Source organism: Neofelis nebulosa, chromosome 8 (assembly GCF_028018385.1).
Source record: "Neofelis nebulosa isolate mNeoNeb1 chromosome 8, mNeoNeb1.pri, whole genome shotgun sequence".
In the NCBI taxonomy this organism is placed as follows: domain Eukaryota; kingdom Metazoa; phylum Chordata; class Mammalia; order Carnivora; family Felidae; genus Neofelis; species Neofelis nebulosa.
This window is the reverse complement of record NC_080789.1, coordinates 42,340,624-42,357,455: the sequence shown is the minus strand read 5'-3', so window position 1 is coordinate 42,357,455 and position 16,832 is coordinate 42,340,624. Positions and strand designations below refer to the sequence as shown.

Genomic DNA, 16,832 nt, shown 5'->3' with positions numbered 1-16,832 from the left:
AAATGTATGAATGGACTTCTTTTTTCTAAATAACCAACAAAGTCTTCTCAAGGAGCATTTAATATAACTCCCTTCTCAATTAATGCCCACGTTATCATTTGTCCATGTAGGAATGTAGAAATTACTACATGGGGGAATTCTATGAGAAACCCACATTAAGGGCACCTGGGTAGCTCAGCCGGTTAAGTGTCCGAGTTTGGCTCAGGTCATGATCTCATGGTCAGTGTGTTGAAGCCCTGTGTTGGGCTCTGTGTTGACAGCTCAGAGCCTGGAACCTGCTTCAGAGTCTGTGTCTCCCTCTCTCTCTGCCCCTCCCCCACTCTCACTCTGTCTCTCTCTCAAAAATAAATAAACATTAAAAAATTAAAAAAAATAGAAACCTATGCTAATTATTATGCTAATTATATTGTAAGGTAATGTAAATTTTAAGACATATAGAGGAATTCAGTATGGGAGTTAATTAAGTACAAAATGATGGGTAAATTGAGATACAAGTTCCATGTTTTGTACATATGTACTTTAGGAATACATATTAATATTAAATATACCATGGGACTCCCTCTGTAGAGAAAATGGACATTTCTGTTGTTGCAGCAGGGATTTCCCTATAGTGGGGCACAGATAATGGAGTTCATCATAATTAGAACCCCTCAATCATCAATTAGGTGTGTTTGATCTGGGTGTAAGGACCTCTGTTGCAATGATCAGGGAGGTTTTCACTCAGATATCTATTTATAAGATCTGGCACTGGTGATGGCGGGGATAAGAATGCCCCTCTCTTACGTGGTGCTAAATCCAAATCTAAAGGAGTAGTGAATGACAGAGACTGAAAGAATTACACATACTTTACCATACTGTTAACCCAAGCAGGAATGCGATTCAACCATAACACAGTATGTCATCAATCCATGCTGCTGAGAGGCTTTTGACACTGACTTGGAAATAAAATTTCCTACTGAAACCTACTCTTTATTTTACTCATTTATTTTTTTTTATGTTTATTTATTTTGAGACAGAGAAAGAGAGTGGGGGAGGGGCAGGGAGAGAGGGAGAGAGAATCCGAAGCAGGTTCTGTGCCATTAGCACAGAGCTCGATGTGGGGCTCAATCTCACACACGGTGAGATCATGACTTGAGCGGAAATCAAGAGTCAGACGCTTAACCGATGGAACCGTTAGGCACCCCGTGGTCTACTCTTTAAAATGAATAAATGATTGTTCGGAACGGAGACATGCTAAGTCACTTGGAGGGAACAGAATGGCTTCCAGGCCAGCAGGGGTTTGCGGTGATTCAGTGTTTTACGAAAACACAGTCGTCCATCAGAATTTAGGTGGCTGTGAACACAAACAAAAATGGTCATTGAGGCAAATGTTGGTTGGGTCTATTTGATCATTGTTCAGGAGGAGGAAGCCTTAGTCTTTTAAATGGTCCACTCTTATTCATTCATTAACTGAACTTTATCAAGAGCCTACCCGGTCAGGCATTATCCTAAATGCTGGAAATATGGAAGTAAAGAAGTCAAAGTCCTTATGAAGTCTACATTCTAGTGGGGAAGGCAGTCAATACAAAAAAATAAACACACATACCAATAACATGTGCTCCGAAAAAAAGCTTAAGAAGGTAGGAAGACTGTGAATGAGGGCAGTGATGAGGAAGGAAATGGCATTATTTTAGATTCAAAGGTCAAGAAAGGCACATCTGAACAGGTAACCTTAAGGCAGAGATTCTTGAATTAAATAAGAAAATGAGCCATATAAAGTTAGTGGGGAAGAGAGTTCTAAGTAAACACAACAGCAAGTAGAAAGCTCAGAGGTTGGAATGAATTTGTATGTTCAAAGAACAGAAAGGCCAGTTTGGGTACTCATTAGTGCTATTTGCCAAGTGTGCTGGTTCTCTCTCCTTCTAGGTACAAGATAAGATTGCATTAGCTAGTTCTTCTGTGCATAGGTAGGACAATATGACTTATTTTAGACAGCGAATCATGAGCAGAAATGACATGTGCCATTTAACAGACAGGGTGAATGCAAGGCTGTCTACAACTCTTTTTTCTTTCTGGCATGATGATTGGAAATACTTCAGACAGTGACTGCTCCATCAACCAGAATCTAAGAATGAGGAAGAAAACAATGGGGGCAAAGTTCCCAGCTGACCCCTAATAGACATAAATGTGAGCAAGAAACAAATTGTATTGTGCCAAGCCTCTGAGATTTGGAGTTTTTGCCTCAGTATGGCATAACCTGTCCTAGTTGATATAGTCAGCGTAACTGATGGAAGAAAGCTAGAGGGAGAGAGGTAGGAGATGTCATCTAAAGGATAAGCGGTGGGCAGATCATGTGGAGCCTTGTAGATTATGATACATTTGGATTTCATTCTGCATGAAAGAAAACTCTTTGGAGAGCTTCAAGCTGGAGAATGACATAACGACTTGCATTTTAAAAGAATCATTGGGAGCATCTGGGTGGCTCAGTCAGTTAAGCATCTGAATCTTGATTTCAGCTCAGGTCATGATCTCACAGTCATGGAATCAAGCCCCACGTTGGGCTGTGTGCTGATGGTGGAGCCTGCTTGGGATTCTCTCCCTCTCCATCTGCCCCTTCCTTCCTAGAAAAAAAAAAAAAAAAAAAGAATCATGCAGTCATGTAGGGGAAGTCCTTATTCATGGGAAATACACAGTGAGGTATTTAGGGATAAAGTATAATGTCCTCAACTTACTTTCAGTATGTTCAGTATGGTTTAGTAAAACGTGTGTTTGCATGTATGTGCATGTGCACATGGACAAAGGGGTAAAATGGCAGTTGGAAAATCTAGATGAAGGGTATGTAGGTGTTCATTGTATGGTTTTTTCAACATTTTTGTGGATTTAAAAATTTTTAAGTCAGGGCGCCTGGGTGGCTCAGTCGGTTAAGTGCCAACTTCGGCTCAGGTCATGATCTCGTGGTTCATGAGTTCGAGCCTTGCATCAGGCTCTGTCCTGCAGCCTGCTTCGGATTCTGTCTCCCTCTCTCTCTGCTCCTTCCCTACTTGTGCTCTGTCTCTCTCTGTCTCTCAAAAATAAATAAACATTAAACAAATTTTTAAAAATAAATAAAAAATTTTAAATAAAAAATTGGGGGGAAATAACTCAAGAGAAGTACAAGATGAGACAGAAACAAAGGCTGTAGGAGGCTGCTGCAGGTCAGAGATGAGGTGATCTGGGCCGCACCAACAATTGTGAGGATCTGAAATCTATTTTATATGTGGAACCAGAGGATTTGCTGATAGACTGGCTGTGGGATGTGAAGTTTAGAGTCAAGTTGTCTCTTCAGGTTTTATCCTGAGCATGTGGACAGGTGGTGGATACCATTAACTTAAGACAGGACAGCAGGGAGAGAACCAGGTTTAGGGGATGGGAAATAGCAACCCTGTTTTGGACAAGTTAAGGGTGAGTCTCCAAGTAGAGACTAGGTTGGCAGTTCAGTGAGTGAGCCGAGGCTTCAGAGAAGAGGCTGGCTGGGAAAACAAAATTTGTAATAACCAGCACATAGTGGCATACTGAGAAATTACCTTTCTACCTCTTCCCTATGCATGTTCCCCCCCAAATTACTGCCCCTACCCCTTTTAGTTTGTGTATCCACTTAGAGTTTAGATTGTCACCAATCTCTTTCTTACAAAGCTGCAAGGAATAACTATAACATGATAGACAGATAGATGGCTCCTGAGCTGTAGTTTTTGTTTTCTCTGCTGCGCTGTGATGATGGGAAAGACCTATTCTATTCCTTTTGAGAGGGGGTAAGTAGTATCTGATGAAAGTTCAGGCTGCAATTGCATTCCTCCTCCCTCCCCTAGCGTGACACATGGACACCATGCCACTCCACTTCCAGTATAAAGTGATTAAATAGCTCCCCTAGCTTCAAAGAGTTAGGGCTATTCAACAATCTAATGCCTATTGTTTAGGGGATAAAAATAGCTTGTGCTGGCCCAGTGCAAAAAAATCAGGAGGTTCACAAAAGTTATCAGGGAAATGCATTTGTGGGAAGTGGTCATGTAACTTCAGGACACAATAATAAAGATCCCAGTTGAGAAGTTAGCACGTATTTGTCCTTTTCTCCCTTCCGTGGTGTGGCAGATTGTATTTTCCAAAGATAGCTGCCTCAACATATCTCGTCCCACATGATCTTCTAATAATGTGACATTGACACTCTTGCCATTGAGTGGTGGGGCCTGTGTTCCCTCTCCTTGAACCTCAGCTGAACTTTGTGACTGTCTGAACCAACAGAATACAGTGGAAGCTGTCCAGCTAAGGTTGGGTAACCCCCACAACCATGGGAGGTAATAATATAGTAGTTCAAATCTAGTAAGTTAGTTTTGAAGTTATTCATTATGCAGCAACAGAAAACAGGAACATGGGCTTGACTTCATCTTTTATATTTTCTTTGGTCTTGATTCTTTAATTTATATTCAGATTTTACAGTAATTTTGTCTGCTCTTGTTGCAGGCAGGCTGTCTCAAATTCTTTGTGGAAGAGGGTTTAAATACAATGTAATTACATTTGTAAAAGTGCTCTCCTGTCTAACCCAGTGATGTAAACTCCCTGGTGTTATTCTGTAAGTGATAAAGATAACCTATGAAAGCTCTATCACCATTTTTGAGGGATATTTTTTAAAAGAGATTAGAAGAGATTTAAAAGAAAAAAGATTGCTTCGTGTAGACCTGTTCTACATTTTCTGCTCTTTCTCCCCCAAAACAGATTCTTTCCCATGAAACTTTGACAGAAATAATTATGACCTCCTCTATGATGATCAAATGACTGAGTCAACAAATAGTTCTTCAACAGACATTTATTGGCTACTATTGTGTGCCAGATATTAGACCAGGTGCCAAACATACAAAGACCCAGGCCCAGCTTACAAAGGGGTTTCTGGACTCCTGATTATTTATAGCTATAAAATGCCTACCACATGCAAGGACATATGTCTGGGCACAGCTAGAAGAGTCTTTGAATGCCTTCAATGATGGTGTATTTAAAATAGCAACAATAAAATAAAGTAAAACTATCTAATGATCTAACAGGCAATTTAAAAAGTGAATGGAAAAAATTGTACAGCAATATTACAGTAGGTTCATACATCTATGAATTCAGTACAAGAAACAGAATTAATTTACTTCCTCCATCTCAGAAATGAAATAATGCTATATGGCATAAACCTTAAAAAAATGAAATTACAGTTAATTTAAAAGATCATGAGATACTGCAAGATGTTAGTTTAATATGTTCTTAGTCATCGCTTTTTCAAGTTTAACTGATATTAAAATTTTTAAATCAGGTTTCCTAAATTCAATATCAATCCAAGATAGTGTCATTACCTTTTCAGGAAAGGGGTATGGAGGCAGGAACTACAGTTTACCACAGTGGAGTCAGCATTTGGCACATGAAAAGCACTCATTAAGGATTTGTTGACTTTGTGAGGTGCCTGGGTGGCTCAGTGGGCTAAGTGACCAACTTCAGCTCAGGTCATGATCTCGTGGTTCCTGAGTTCGAGCCTCGCATCTGGCTCTGTGCTGACAGCTCGGAGCCTGGAGCCTGCTTCAGATTCTGTCTTCCTCTCTCTCTGCCCCTTCCCCACTTGTGCTCTGTTTCTGTCTGTCTCTCAAAAATAAATAAAAACATTAAAAAAAAAAAAAGAATTTGTTGACTTCATAAGTTGGAAACATGTACTTAGGAGAATGGATTAAAGGTAATAGTTTTATTCAACAGGCACTTCTGAATACTTGGTATAAACATAGTGGTGTTTTGGGTGTTACAGAGAACTATTAAAAGTAGAGGACACTGTCCTTATGTACGGCTAGATGCACATCATTTGCACTTATAAACCTTTATAATAAAATATAAATATATGAAATTCACATTAGAAATAAATAATTCTTAAATTCTTTATTACAAATTAACTCTGGCTATGCACCAAATATAAGAAAAACCAGCAAATACGTGAATTATTTTTACAAGCTCTTAGAGAACAGGAGAAAATACAGTATGAATTTCATAAGCTTTCTGAAATTAACTTTTAACTACAGAAATGAAAGTAAGTTTGCAATGCACAAAGTCATATTTCTAGTTGCATATTCAGTGGTGTATGGACAGTGAAAAAAATATATCCAGGCTTTTCCACATAAACAGAAATAAATAAGGGGATATATAAAAGTAAAAACTAATTTAGTTTATATGCTTCTTGAGAAAAGAAATCAAGACTTTTTATTCATTGCTTTTTAGAAATTAGGAATAGAGAAAATACATTATTTTAAATGAAGCAAATAATGTTTAATATTATAAACAATTAGAATAGGATGACATTTGAAGACCTTATCGAAATCTCAGATTAAATAATCCTATGAACTAAATAAATACAGAAAGGCAAGGAGGACAGATGAAGAGAGTGAAAAAATGTACAGAAAAGTAAAAAGGACTATAAAGGATCACCCTCTCGCATATACACGGACTAACACAGAGCTGAGACACAGGGAAATTTAAGGGGAAGAAAGACACACAGTCATATCTTGGCTTCCCTCATGTGGAAGGCTTCATCCTCAGAACAGTTCCAGAATGTTGTCTAATATTTGTGTCTGAATGTCTGCTAGCCTGTTACTGTAGTTCTTCTAAGGATTTTTTTTTAAGTTTTGATGTTTTCCTAACTAGACCAAATTGATTTGAGAATCAGTGGTCACATTTTTTACTTTATGGCTTGAGTTGGGTTAAAATTTTGGTTAATAAAAAAACTTCCAATTTTATACTTCCTCTTCTGAATCTTGATCATAAACTTCCTGAGGTTGTCTCTTAATATTGATTACCAAATCAATGGTTAAAATTTTTGTTAAACATTGAAGAACGGAAGTTAGTAATTGGTATTTACTAGCTACTGATTCCAAACCTGTCTGACTGCTTACCATGGGTTGATGGGTTTGTATTGCATGGAGAGTTCTTACATATATTTGTGGAAAGCTATAGTTTCCCTTCTTAGACTTATACAGGATTTTGGGAATGCCTAAAACAGCATTAGCTATTATCACGCTAACCATAGTTTCTTCTGATTGGTGACATTTTTTGGCGTAGTTCAGAAGATAGTAATGTAACAAAAACTCAAAATTACCACCCACTGGCAAAACACAACCTGCTGGTATAGATGAGAAGCAGTAACCGTGGGATGTACACATCTCCAATGACTTCTCTCTCACTGGTAACATGCTTCCCCTTCCAGCAATTTCTGTGACTTGCAAATTTTCATCAGAAATTTCTATTCTAGTGTTTTCTGTTGTTGAATTAGCAGAATTACTCTCCATAAGTGGTTCACTGTCATCAACTATCCTGGTTTTGGCTAGAGATAAATATCTCAATGTTTCATCTGTCTGGTATGTATCTGTTGGTGTCACTTTTGGTATTGAACGTGGAATATGTGTTTCTAATTCTATACTTGGAACTACAAAATTTGAATATACTTTTAAATATGTTTGAGTTGTTGCCAGCTTACCTTTGTTCTTTACAACTGTGCCCTGATATGGGCTTTGCCTTGAGCCATTAACAATTTCTGGCAATGGCGTACTTTCTCTGCTATTCTTGTAGGTAAGAGGACTTGATGCATAATTTTGATCACTGGCTTGTATCATGTAATTTAGATCAAGGTCTTTAAATAACTGCCGAAGCATTTTAAATGCTCCATGTAAAGCACTTTTATGCTGTTCCACAAGACCCTGCACTGGTGCACAAAGTACTATACAGTGTGGTATAAACGAACATGTGCCAATCAAGCCAAGATGAACATACCTTTTGGATCTAAGGATAAGGGGCTTACAAAAATTCATCAAAGCAGTGTTACAGATTTCATACCGCGAAGAGGTATGCGGCAATACAAAGGGAGAAAGACCAACAACCCTCTGGATAAGAGATACTTCTTCAGAGGATAAACACTCCACAACAGATATGCCATTCAGTCCTGCATAATAAATAACTAAATCTGGTTGTTTCACACTAGACAGCAGCAATTTTACATTCTGACTCTGTAAATGTTTCATGATTGCTTTTGTCCTTTCCATAATCCAAAACTGAGATGTCTGAAACTGTGCTTCTGAATTTAAAATAAACTCTGATCCAGAAGTTGAAAAAGGGGGCTGAATAGTCTCTGTTACTATCACTATTCTTATGTCACCATCTGCTGGACAGTATACAGAAAAGTCTCTATGAAGCACAAGCCCAGCTATGATCCTGGAATCTGAGACAGGAAGGCCAGTGACACCAACGTTCAACTCTATAAAATAGTCATCCACTAACTCAAATACTTCTTCATATCCACTTTCACAAGCCATACACTTGAAAAAGTAGTCACACATCAATTGTGAAATAAAGTTTTGATTATTTCTTCCCACTCTTCCACAAAAGTATGCTTCTAAGAGCAACTCTAAAGAGCTTCTACACAATGTTCTCTCTTTAGTGGATGAAGAAAAGATAGACAAAAAGTGTTTGCTTAAGTAGTGGCCCATAATATAATCTAATACTTGTGTCTGAAACTTCAGAAGAGCCTGAGAAATAAATTTCCACTGACAACAATTTTTCCAATGCCTTCTATGGGTTTGAATATTTTTGGAAATCAAAGAATCCTGTTCTTTGTCTGTGACTGCATGAAGTCCTCTGAGTAAGTGACAAAGAAAGATAATAAATGTTTTAGCACCATCTCCTGTTTTTCTTAGATGACTGGAAACACAGGCTACCATCATCCTGTACAAAAAAAGAAATAAAGCAACTCAGAATTTCAGCGGGCTGCCTTCTTACAAATAAATCAAGTCGAAACCATGGCTTCACAGGTAAAGGCATAAAATTATACTGTCCTTTTGATGTCTTTAGTATTACTTTTTCCTTTTTTTCAAGTTACTTTGTTCTATTTCAAGATTCTGGGGTTAGGTGGAGCAGGGAGGAGGGGGAATCAATGTTCTTGGAAGTTTGGTAAGATTTGACGTCCCCAAGAACATTCCATTGCACACCGCTCGAACCCTGAGCATACAATAGTCTCACCCGCGGTCAGTCTTCCCAATAGTACATTCTAAGGAAGGGTCAGAGGATAGCCTGCGGTGCCCGGCTCTGGGCAGGAGAATGGGACAATAGTACCTGGCTAAGGGACACTATAACGAGGTGGAACGCGGAACACGGGTACCTGGCTATGGGATGTTCTAAGTGTAGCGCCTCCAGAAGGCAGCCTCCATCCCGACTGATCAGCACCTCGCCGGTGGGCTTCGTACACAGAACTTGCCGCCCCTCGGGGCCCACGCAGCAGCTCACGATGGTCTCCAGCACTTCCGCCACCCGCAACGCCACCTTCGCGGACCCCGCGGCGGCCATAGGGCGTAAGAGCCGCGTGGCTTCCAGCCGCCGGCGGCGAAGCCCTAGCACCACCAGAAGGAGGGAGGAGCCCGACGGAAGCGGAAGGGGCGGGGAGGGGGCCTTCAGCTGGCCCAGCTCGGCTCACTCCCCGCTATGACCCACTAGCGGAGTAGCCTGCTGTTCGGCCACCTGGGACTAGCGTTCCAATAGCTCGCGAAGCTAGGAAAGAGGGCAAGACTTCCCGGGAGCTAGCTGTTCCTGGAGCGGAAACTGCTGGCCCTTTCCCAGTTCCCTGGGTAAATTCATTCCCTGCAGCGGCTTCAGCTGCCACCAAATCTCTCCGTCTCCCAGGAAACGTCCTTCCTCTCGGGAAGTCGGCACGCCTGGGGAGCGTATGTGAAGGAGGGAATGGGCACCGCGGGCGGACCGGGGCTCGTGCCCCACCCCTGACAAAACCTCCGCGTTGGACTCGTGAATATTCTGTCCACAGTATCATCAGTTGCTTTTCTTCCCATCACAGAGGCCGGCTCGGGATGCAGGACGGATGGGCAAAGGCCTGGCCTTCACGGTCACGAGCTGCAGGCTTCATGCTTTCCGCAGGGGGCTTTGCCAGATTTCCTTGACGTGGATATCACTTTAACTCCCCCAGCCACTACAACTTACTTTTTCTTTAGCAGAAGGGATAGATGGGAAGACTTAGCTACACTAGTGATCACTAGTATGCCTTTAAAGCACATAAAGCACAGGGGCGCCTGGGTGGCTCAGTCGGTTAAGTGTCCGACTTCGGCTCAGGTCATGATCTCATGGTCCGTGGGTTCAAGCCCCGTGTAGGGCTCTGTGCTGACAGCTCAGAGCCTGGAGCCTGTTTCAGATTCTGTGTCTCGGTCTCTGACCCTCCCCTGTTCATGCTCTTTCTCAAAAATAAATAAATGTTTAAAAAAAAAAAAAAAAAGAAAGCACAGTGGCCTAAGATTGGTGGGTACAACTGCAGAAGAAAACAGGCAGAAAGAACATACACCTGGGTTTGCGATGACACTTATCTGCGACATTCAGTAAGTAACCTCTTCCATCTCCAGTTTAAAAAAAAAAAAAAGTAGTATATAAAAGAAAACCTCACAAGAGAGTGAGAATGTTTGCAGAGCTTTTCTTTTTTCTTTTTTTTTGTATGGTGCCTGGCATATATTAGGCACTCAACGATTATTTACAGCACCCCCCCCCCCTCCATAACTGTGATATTCAGTCGCGTATTGACCCACTCTCTCTACAAGAAAAGGATATTTTGTAAATTGCAGAAGAGCCAATTAGGATGATAGCACAACACAGGACGCCTATTACAGTGCAGTCAATATCAGTAACAAAATTACTTATCTTGCAGCTTTTTCGTTGAGGTTGAAGAATGAGGGGCTGTTCTCCTTTCCTCTCATTCCTATACATAGGCTAGGGAAAATCTGTAATGCCCTTCTTTCCATTCCCCCCAATTAGTAAGACAGAACCAACTATTAGCCAGAAGCAAGTGGATTCTGAGGAGAGAGCAAAAATGGAAGGGGAGAAGGACAGAGGAAAAGAGAGGAAAACCAGGCAGGAATGATTTGGAACTCACCTGATGTTGACTCAGTATGGACTAGTAAGTGATTTGAGGGAGGGGGAAGAAAAAACTTCTATATAGGTTTTGTATATATACTTGTTTAATGGTAACATTTTTTCTGGTTCTACCCATCACAAAGCAGCAGTGGATATAGCTATAGTATACTGATTGAAGCAGTGGATTAATCTAAACATTTAAAAGTGCTACCATCAGAGTTCTACTTAAGCGTACAGTGGAAGGAGAGTGGATACTGAAGTCAGACATGGATTCAAACTTATGCTTGCTATCACTTTTACTGTATAGCTTTTGGAGTCATTTAACTTCTCTGAGTCTCAGACTCTTCATCTATAAAGTCGGGCTAACTTCCACTTAGCTTAAGGTTATTATGAGTAGTTAAGAAGAATGAATATAAAGCACCAAGGAAAGCATACAATAGGGATTCTAACTATTAAGTCCCTTCCCAGCCCTTCACCCTCCTTCACAACTACCCCTACAAAAAAAGATTTTTTTTTTCAATTTAAAAATTAGGATGAAGTAATTCAGTCACTATATGTTATATTCAAAGTCATTTGATCACAGTTTACTCTTTTTAAGAATTTTATTCAGAATGCCTACCTGTAGAAGTTAGCATAATTTTACAGATTAGAAAAATTCAATTCTTTTGTCTCTGCAAACATTTATAATAGGTTAGGAATAATAGATTAGAAATGTAATACATTACAAAACAGTTGCCTATGACTATCTGTACATCTACTATGCACCTTAGGGAAAGGATGTGACAGTGTGCTGTACTTACACTGCAGATAACACACTTTTTATTCTATTATACAAAACTGACCAGTGGTAGTGTCTGAATTTATAAATGGCTATTAAACAGGATATTTAACTTAAATGTATATTTAGCATGCTAAAAAGTGAAAAAATTTTCAACTGAAGTAATTCTGTGGCTCATCAATTCAAATGTTTCATGGCATTTTTCTTTAAATAAACATCAATATTGTAATACTAAATAATTTTACATGATAAATGCAAAAAGATAAAATTTTCTAAACATTTTAGAAAGTATGTTCACATTCATTTTGTCATGGGTTTCTTGTGGCTCTTCTAAATATGTTAATCATATTAAGGAGACACTGGTCCTATACGATTTTAACAGTCCATCTTCAATTAAAAACTGTAGCCAAACAAATAGTATGTTAAAGAGTAACAAAAAGTAACTTAAATATACTAAATTCACACACTATACGTAAACAAAATCAAGTCAAATTACATAAAGTCAAATGACACAATAGTGGCAGGTTATACATTTTAAAGAATTTCTTTATCCATGTAGTCACATGAAATAGAAGCTGAAATGTAAACTCAGTGATTTGTGTGGTGTTACCCCTTACTGGTTCAAATTGGAAAATTTGGTATAAATGCTAATATTAGTATTTTATTTCTGTACATGTAACATAATTCAAAATAATCTACAGCATCAGGTATGGCTCATCAATTTTGCCATCATCACCGTATATCAACCAAAAAAAAAAAAAAACTCAAAAATATATTCATTGCTCGTTAGAAATGCTAAACACCGGAAAAAATGGAATTTTGTTTTCTTAAATATTTGACTAAGATATTCTTCAAAAAGTTAAAACTGCCTTCCACAGAATTTTATGTGTAGTATGGCACAAGTTGACACCCAAAACAGTGTGAATTCCATCAAAAAGGCACTGTTTACAATACTCAGAATAATCTGACAAATCTACTTCAATGATGTCTGAGAGTGAAGAATATACTTGAAATAGTTAAATAGACAAACCCTTATAAAAGTACAGCATTACTGTTTAAATATACTATAGCTATATAAAAGGAAATAAAATGACACAGAGAAATGACCCTTTATGGCAGTTAAGCCTATAAACACTTAGAATCATATTGTAGTTCTGTAACACAAAAATAACAAAAAGTAGTTCTTAAAGGCACAAAAGCGTGAATACTAAATGAGTGTTGTATTTTACAAGGCCAACTTTTTCAATGGAATGGTGACAAAGATTACACTGTACCTTTATAAGTGATGCAAAAAAGTACTGACATGAAATACAAGTGAAATATCTATTGCTGAAACTTACTTATTTCACATGCCCTATTTATTATCTGTTCCTGGGCCAGCTACACCTCACTAAATGGTGGATAATTGAAGGCATAGTACATTTCATAACTAAAATGCACATGTCGATAATTATTACTCATGTAAATTTTCATGTGAAAAAATAAAATTTTTGATCAAATGAAAAAAAAAGTGGTCATAAGATCTTAAATCCTAGAAACCATCATGAGGCTCTCAAACAACTGGGAACTGTAAATCACAATTTTTATGAATCCATGTTTGAAGGAGTATTAATCTCAGGTAGGGAACATTCAAAGTCAATTACATATATGGCTACATACAAAGTTAATTACGTGTCTTAAAGGATTCACATACTAAGCCTAGTATAACCACTGATCTAAAAACTAAGCCACCAATTCCTGAGTTTTGTGTTCAGTTCACAGAAAGGAACTCATACAACTAAAAGCATAAGAAGACTATTAGATTAGATGTATGCTTTCAGTGTATAAGAAACAGTCATGAGTTAACCCTGCTCTTTTTCATGAAAGTTTTTGACTCCTTGAGTAATAAGAACCCAAAACATCTGCTCTAAAAAGAAAAACATAAAGAACATAACTACCTTCCCAGTCTTAGAAGATACCTATACAAATAAAACACTATTTAGACCAAATGAAAAGAACACACAAGTGGATAGGACTAAAACCCCAAAAGGGGGTTATCAGCAAAAAATTTTAAGTTTTCAGGGTTTAATGATGAAATTATTTTTGTGATCAGCCAATAAACTTATATATAAATACTAATTGAAACCATAAAAAGGATCAAATTGTACAATATTTACAAAATACCATATATCAATCAATAGGCAGTTGAGCATGACATTGGTAACAGAGAGTGAGGACAGAAACGACACAAGTATGAAATACAAACAAATCTCACCTGTTCTAGTGTAGACATATCTATACTTATACCAGGTATAGGTACATCTTACTTATATTTCAGTCAATTAAAAAAAGTGCTTTCACATGTACATATGGAATACAGCATTATTTTGCCCAAACTATATGGCTCTTCTTAAAACCGAAGACTAGTAAGATAGCTAAATTGGTAAGGGAGAAAAAAAGCAGGCTCTTTATCACTTTCAATTTTTGTAATTTAGTAATCATTCCTTGACTTTATATATCTTGGCATAAACAGTTGATTGTAATTTTGCTAGTGTCTCACAGTCTCTTCTTAGTCAAAGGCAAATGTAGCCAGAATAATTATTCTGACTTTTCATTAATAACCATTCTGAAAGGTATACTTTCAGGATTCTAAGACATATCTTAGGACAACATGTTCCTAAACTTAGCTACACTTGCAAAAATTGCTTCTGAGGGCTATAAATATTTATGACAAACATTAAAATATTAACCTGAAAAAAAATTAGGAAAAAGTGTGCCTGAGTCTGAACAAAAAAATCTTGAAGTGTGGTTTGTCACAGAATGAAGTTACTGAGAACAGAGGAATAAAAAATTGAACCTCAGAACTTGATGCTCTTCTTAGATGCTCAACTTATTGCACATTTTAAAGAAATAAATTTTAATGTACACATAAATGCTATGACACAAAGTTTTTCTTACTGCCTGTCTCTTATTTGGCTTTTGAATAAAATATTGGTTATAATTTTTTCTATTCTATTTACTCACTGAATACACTAAGTTCTAAACGAAAGCGAAAATAAGTTTTTCATACTGAAAAACATAAATTATCATATGCCCTATAAACAACTCTAGAATTTGGCCTATGCTACTGGACCAACAGGGTTACAAGAAACAAAAGTAAGAAAAAAGGACAGCAATTTTGACCACAATTTTTTTAAGCAAGTGCTTAAGGTGGTATTACATAGGTATAAGAAAGATATAATCAATAGATCCAAATAGCTGCATATCGGTTTTTTATGTCGATAAACACACACACAGATTTATACCTGTCTCTATAAATATTAAAATTCTAGGGGTTAAAAAAACTGTGTGTAAACCTTTAAAAAAGCAATCTGCCACCTTGTCTCTCTCAGTACACCAATTTCGACTACACGTTTTTCTTGCTGTTTCTAAGAACACAATTGAGCTGGGTGCTTTGGAAATGATATTTCTAACAGGACAGTGTTTTGAACTATTTATAATATGTCTATTATGCCATCATTTCCCATTCTGTAATTCCTTATTGATAAAAGTCTTGTGCCTGTTGTATGAAGAAAATAGATTGCTATGTATATAAGATTGATAGCATTTTTGTTATGAATGTTAATGTTATATCTCAGAACACACTATAGAATACAAAGACTACTGTCAGGTATACATAAGACACAATTGTGTATACATGTGTACTTATTATACTCACATGTAAACACACTGTCACAAAAGCTAGAAATGTTCTGGCACTTAACACATAGCTCACTTTAATGACCAAGAGTTCTTATTTCAGGTTAAGGAAAAAAGGTATGAAAGGTCAACACCTCTACATTTATCTCTAAGATTTTTGTTTTAGAAATATTGTGACATTTTAACAAAGACCAAACCAACTTGAACATTGGTCCCAGGCCAAATTTGATCATTCCAGTTCATTGATTCAACTGTAAGGAACTTCTACTTAAACATGAAGTTTATTATGACTTGAAGCAAAATCAGGAGGAAAATGATGAAGTAGTCTTTTTGTTGCAGAAAATAATCTGTGGCAGGTGTGCTTGAAACTAAATGATTTCGAAGAGCCATAATATTTCTACAAAAATAAGAAACAATAAATTTTAAAATTATTTGTCAAAATGTTAGCATGTAACTCACAATTTGATACGTGAGACTTAATTAGTAAAGTCTTAGTTAAGAGAACACTTAATTACATTATCTAAGGTAACTTGTTTAATCAATTACTACTACAACATCAACAGGAAGCTGATTATGTTACGTGAAGCCGTTATTAGGTCTTGTCTAAATCTACATTCCACATTGTACCAAATATATTACTCGATGATGTGCATCAAACAGAATTATTAAAGTTAGATGATATAAAAACATACCACTTTTCTCTGTTATCACAGTGGTTTTAAAACAAAAATTGTGCTTCTTAGTTGGTCTAGTAAAGTTCTTTTATCTTTACTTTGGGGAAGATAGAAGTAGATTTGGAGAAAAATTCTAAATTCTCTAAGAAAACATAATACAATAGATTTCATGACATTCCTAATTTGAAAAATGCTATATAGGCATTTCATATACTAACGAAAATAAAATGTTAATTTACTCAAGAAATAAGCTTACATTATCCTCATGCCATCCTAAATGCTTTTGGCTAAAAAAAAAAAAAAAAAGCTGATTTCATTCCCCCCCCCCCCCCCCCCGACTTCTACACTGGTATACCAGTATAGAGAAAGAAAGGAGGCAAATGAACAAGTAGGCTCATTAATTTATAAAGACAATTAAACTAGGAAATGAGCATTTTATATTAAGGGCTGATGATATCAAGATGCAGAAGACATGTTCCCTCCTCTAAAGGAGCTCATTGTCCAGTTGCGGGAGGGGGTGGTGGTCGTGTGGTAAACGGACACACACAATAACAACTCTGTAATCCAATAAACGCTCAAAAGTAGCATGCATAGGGAACTGTACAAGGACAGTGCAGGGATTAATAACTCTACAGGGCAATGTGGATAATTAGAAATGTTACAAAAAGGGTGACATTTGAATTATATTCTGAAGGATAAACAGGGATTTTCTTGATGGGCAGGGTGGGAGGAAGAACAATCTAAAAAGTGGATTCAGTGTGGGCAAAGCTCCAAAGATGAGA

The 16,832-nt window shown here is 37.5% G+C and overlaps 2 protein-coding genes across 15 annotated transcripts in view; both read right to left on the bottom strand.

Annotated features, from left to right (window-relative positions):
* Window positions 1-5,895: 5,895 nt before the first annotated feature.
* On the bottom strand, window positions 5,896-10,236 carry BBS10 (Bardet-Biedl syndrome 10). The gene is made up of 2 exons (XM_058741966.1): window positions 9,173-10,236; window positions 5,896-8,739 (listed from the first exon to the last, which is right to left on the bottom strand). The coding sequence occupies exons 1-2, from the start codon at window positions 9,355-9,357 to the stop codon at window positions 6,759-6,761; spliced, it is 2,166 nt and encodes a 721-aa protein (XP_058597949.1). The 5' UTR covers window positions 9,358-10,236; the 3' UTR covers window positions 5,896-6,758.
* Window positions 10,237-11,503: 1,267 nt separating this feature from the next.
* OSBPL8 (oxysterol binding protein like 8) overlaps window positions 11,504-16,832 on the bottom strand; it is a 156,420-nt gene continuing 151,091 nt past the window's right edge. For all 14 annotated transcript variants that reach the window (XM_058741952.1, XM_058741951.1, XM_058741953.1 and 11 more), the window contains one exon: window positions 11,504-15,773. In XM_058741952.1, the coding sequence (XP_058597935.1) occupies window positions 15,641-15,773 (133 nt within the window). In that variant the 3' untranslated portion in view covers window positions 11,504-15,640. The remainder of the gene's footprint in view (window positions 15,774-16,832) is intronic.

Excerpts from the sequence above, each read along its gene's own strand:
- BBS10 (XM_058741966.1), bottom strand. The coding sequence starts at position 9,357 with ATGGCCGCCGCGGGGTCCGCGAAGGTGGCGTTGCGGGTGGCGGAAGTG. Across the intron at positions 8,740-9,172 it reads TTAGAACATCCCATAGCCAG|GATGATGGTAGCCTGTGTTT; the intron begins GTACCCGTGTTC and ends TTTTTTGTACAG.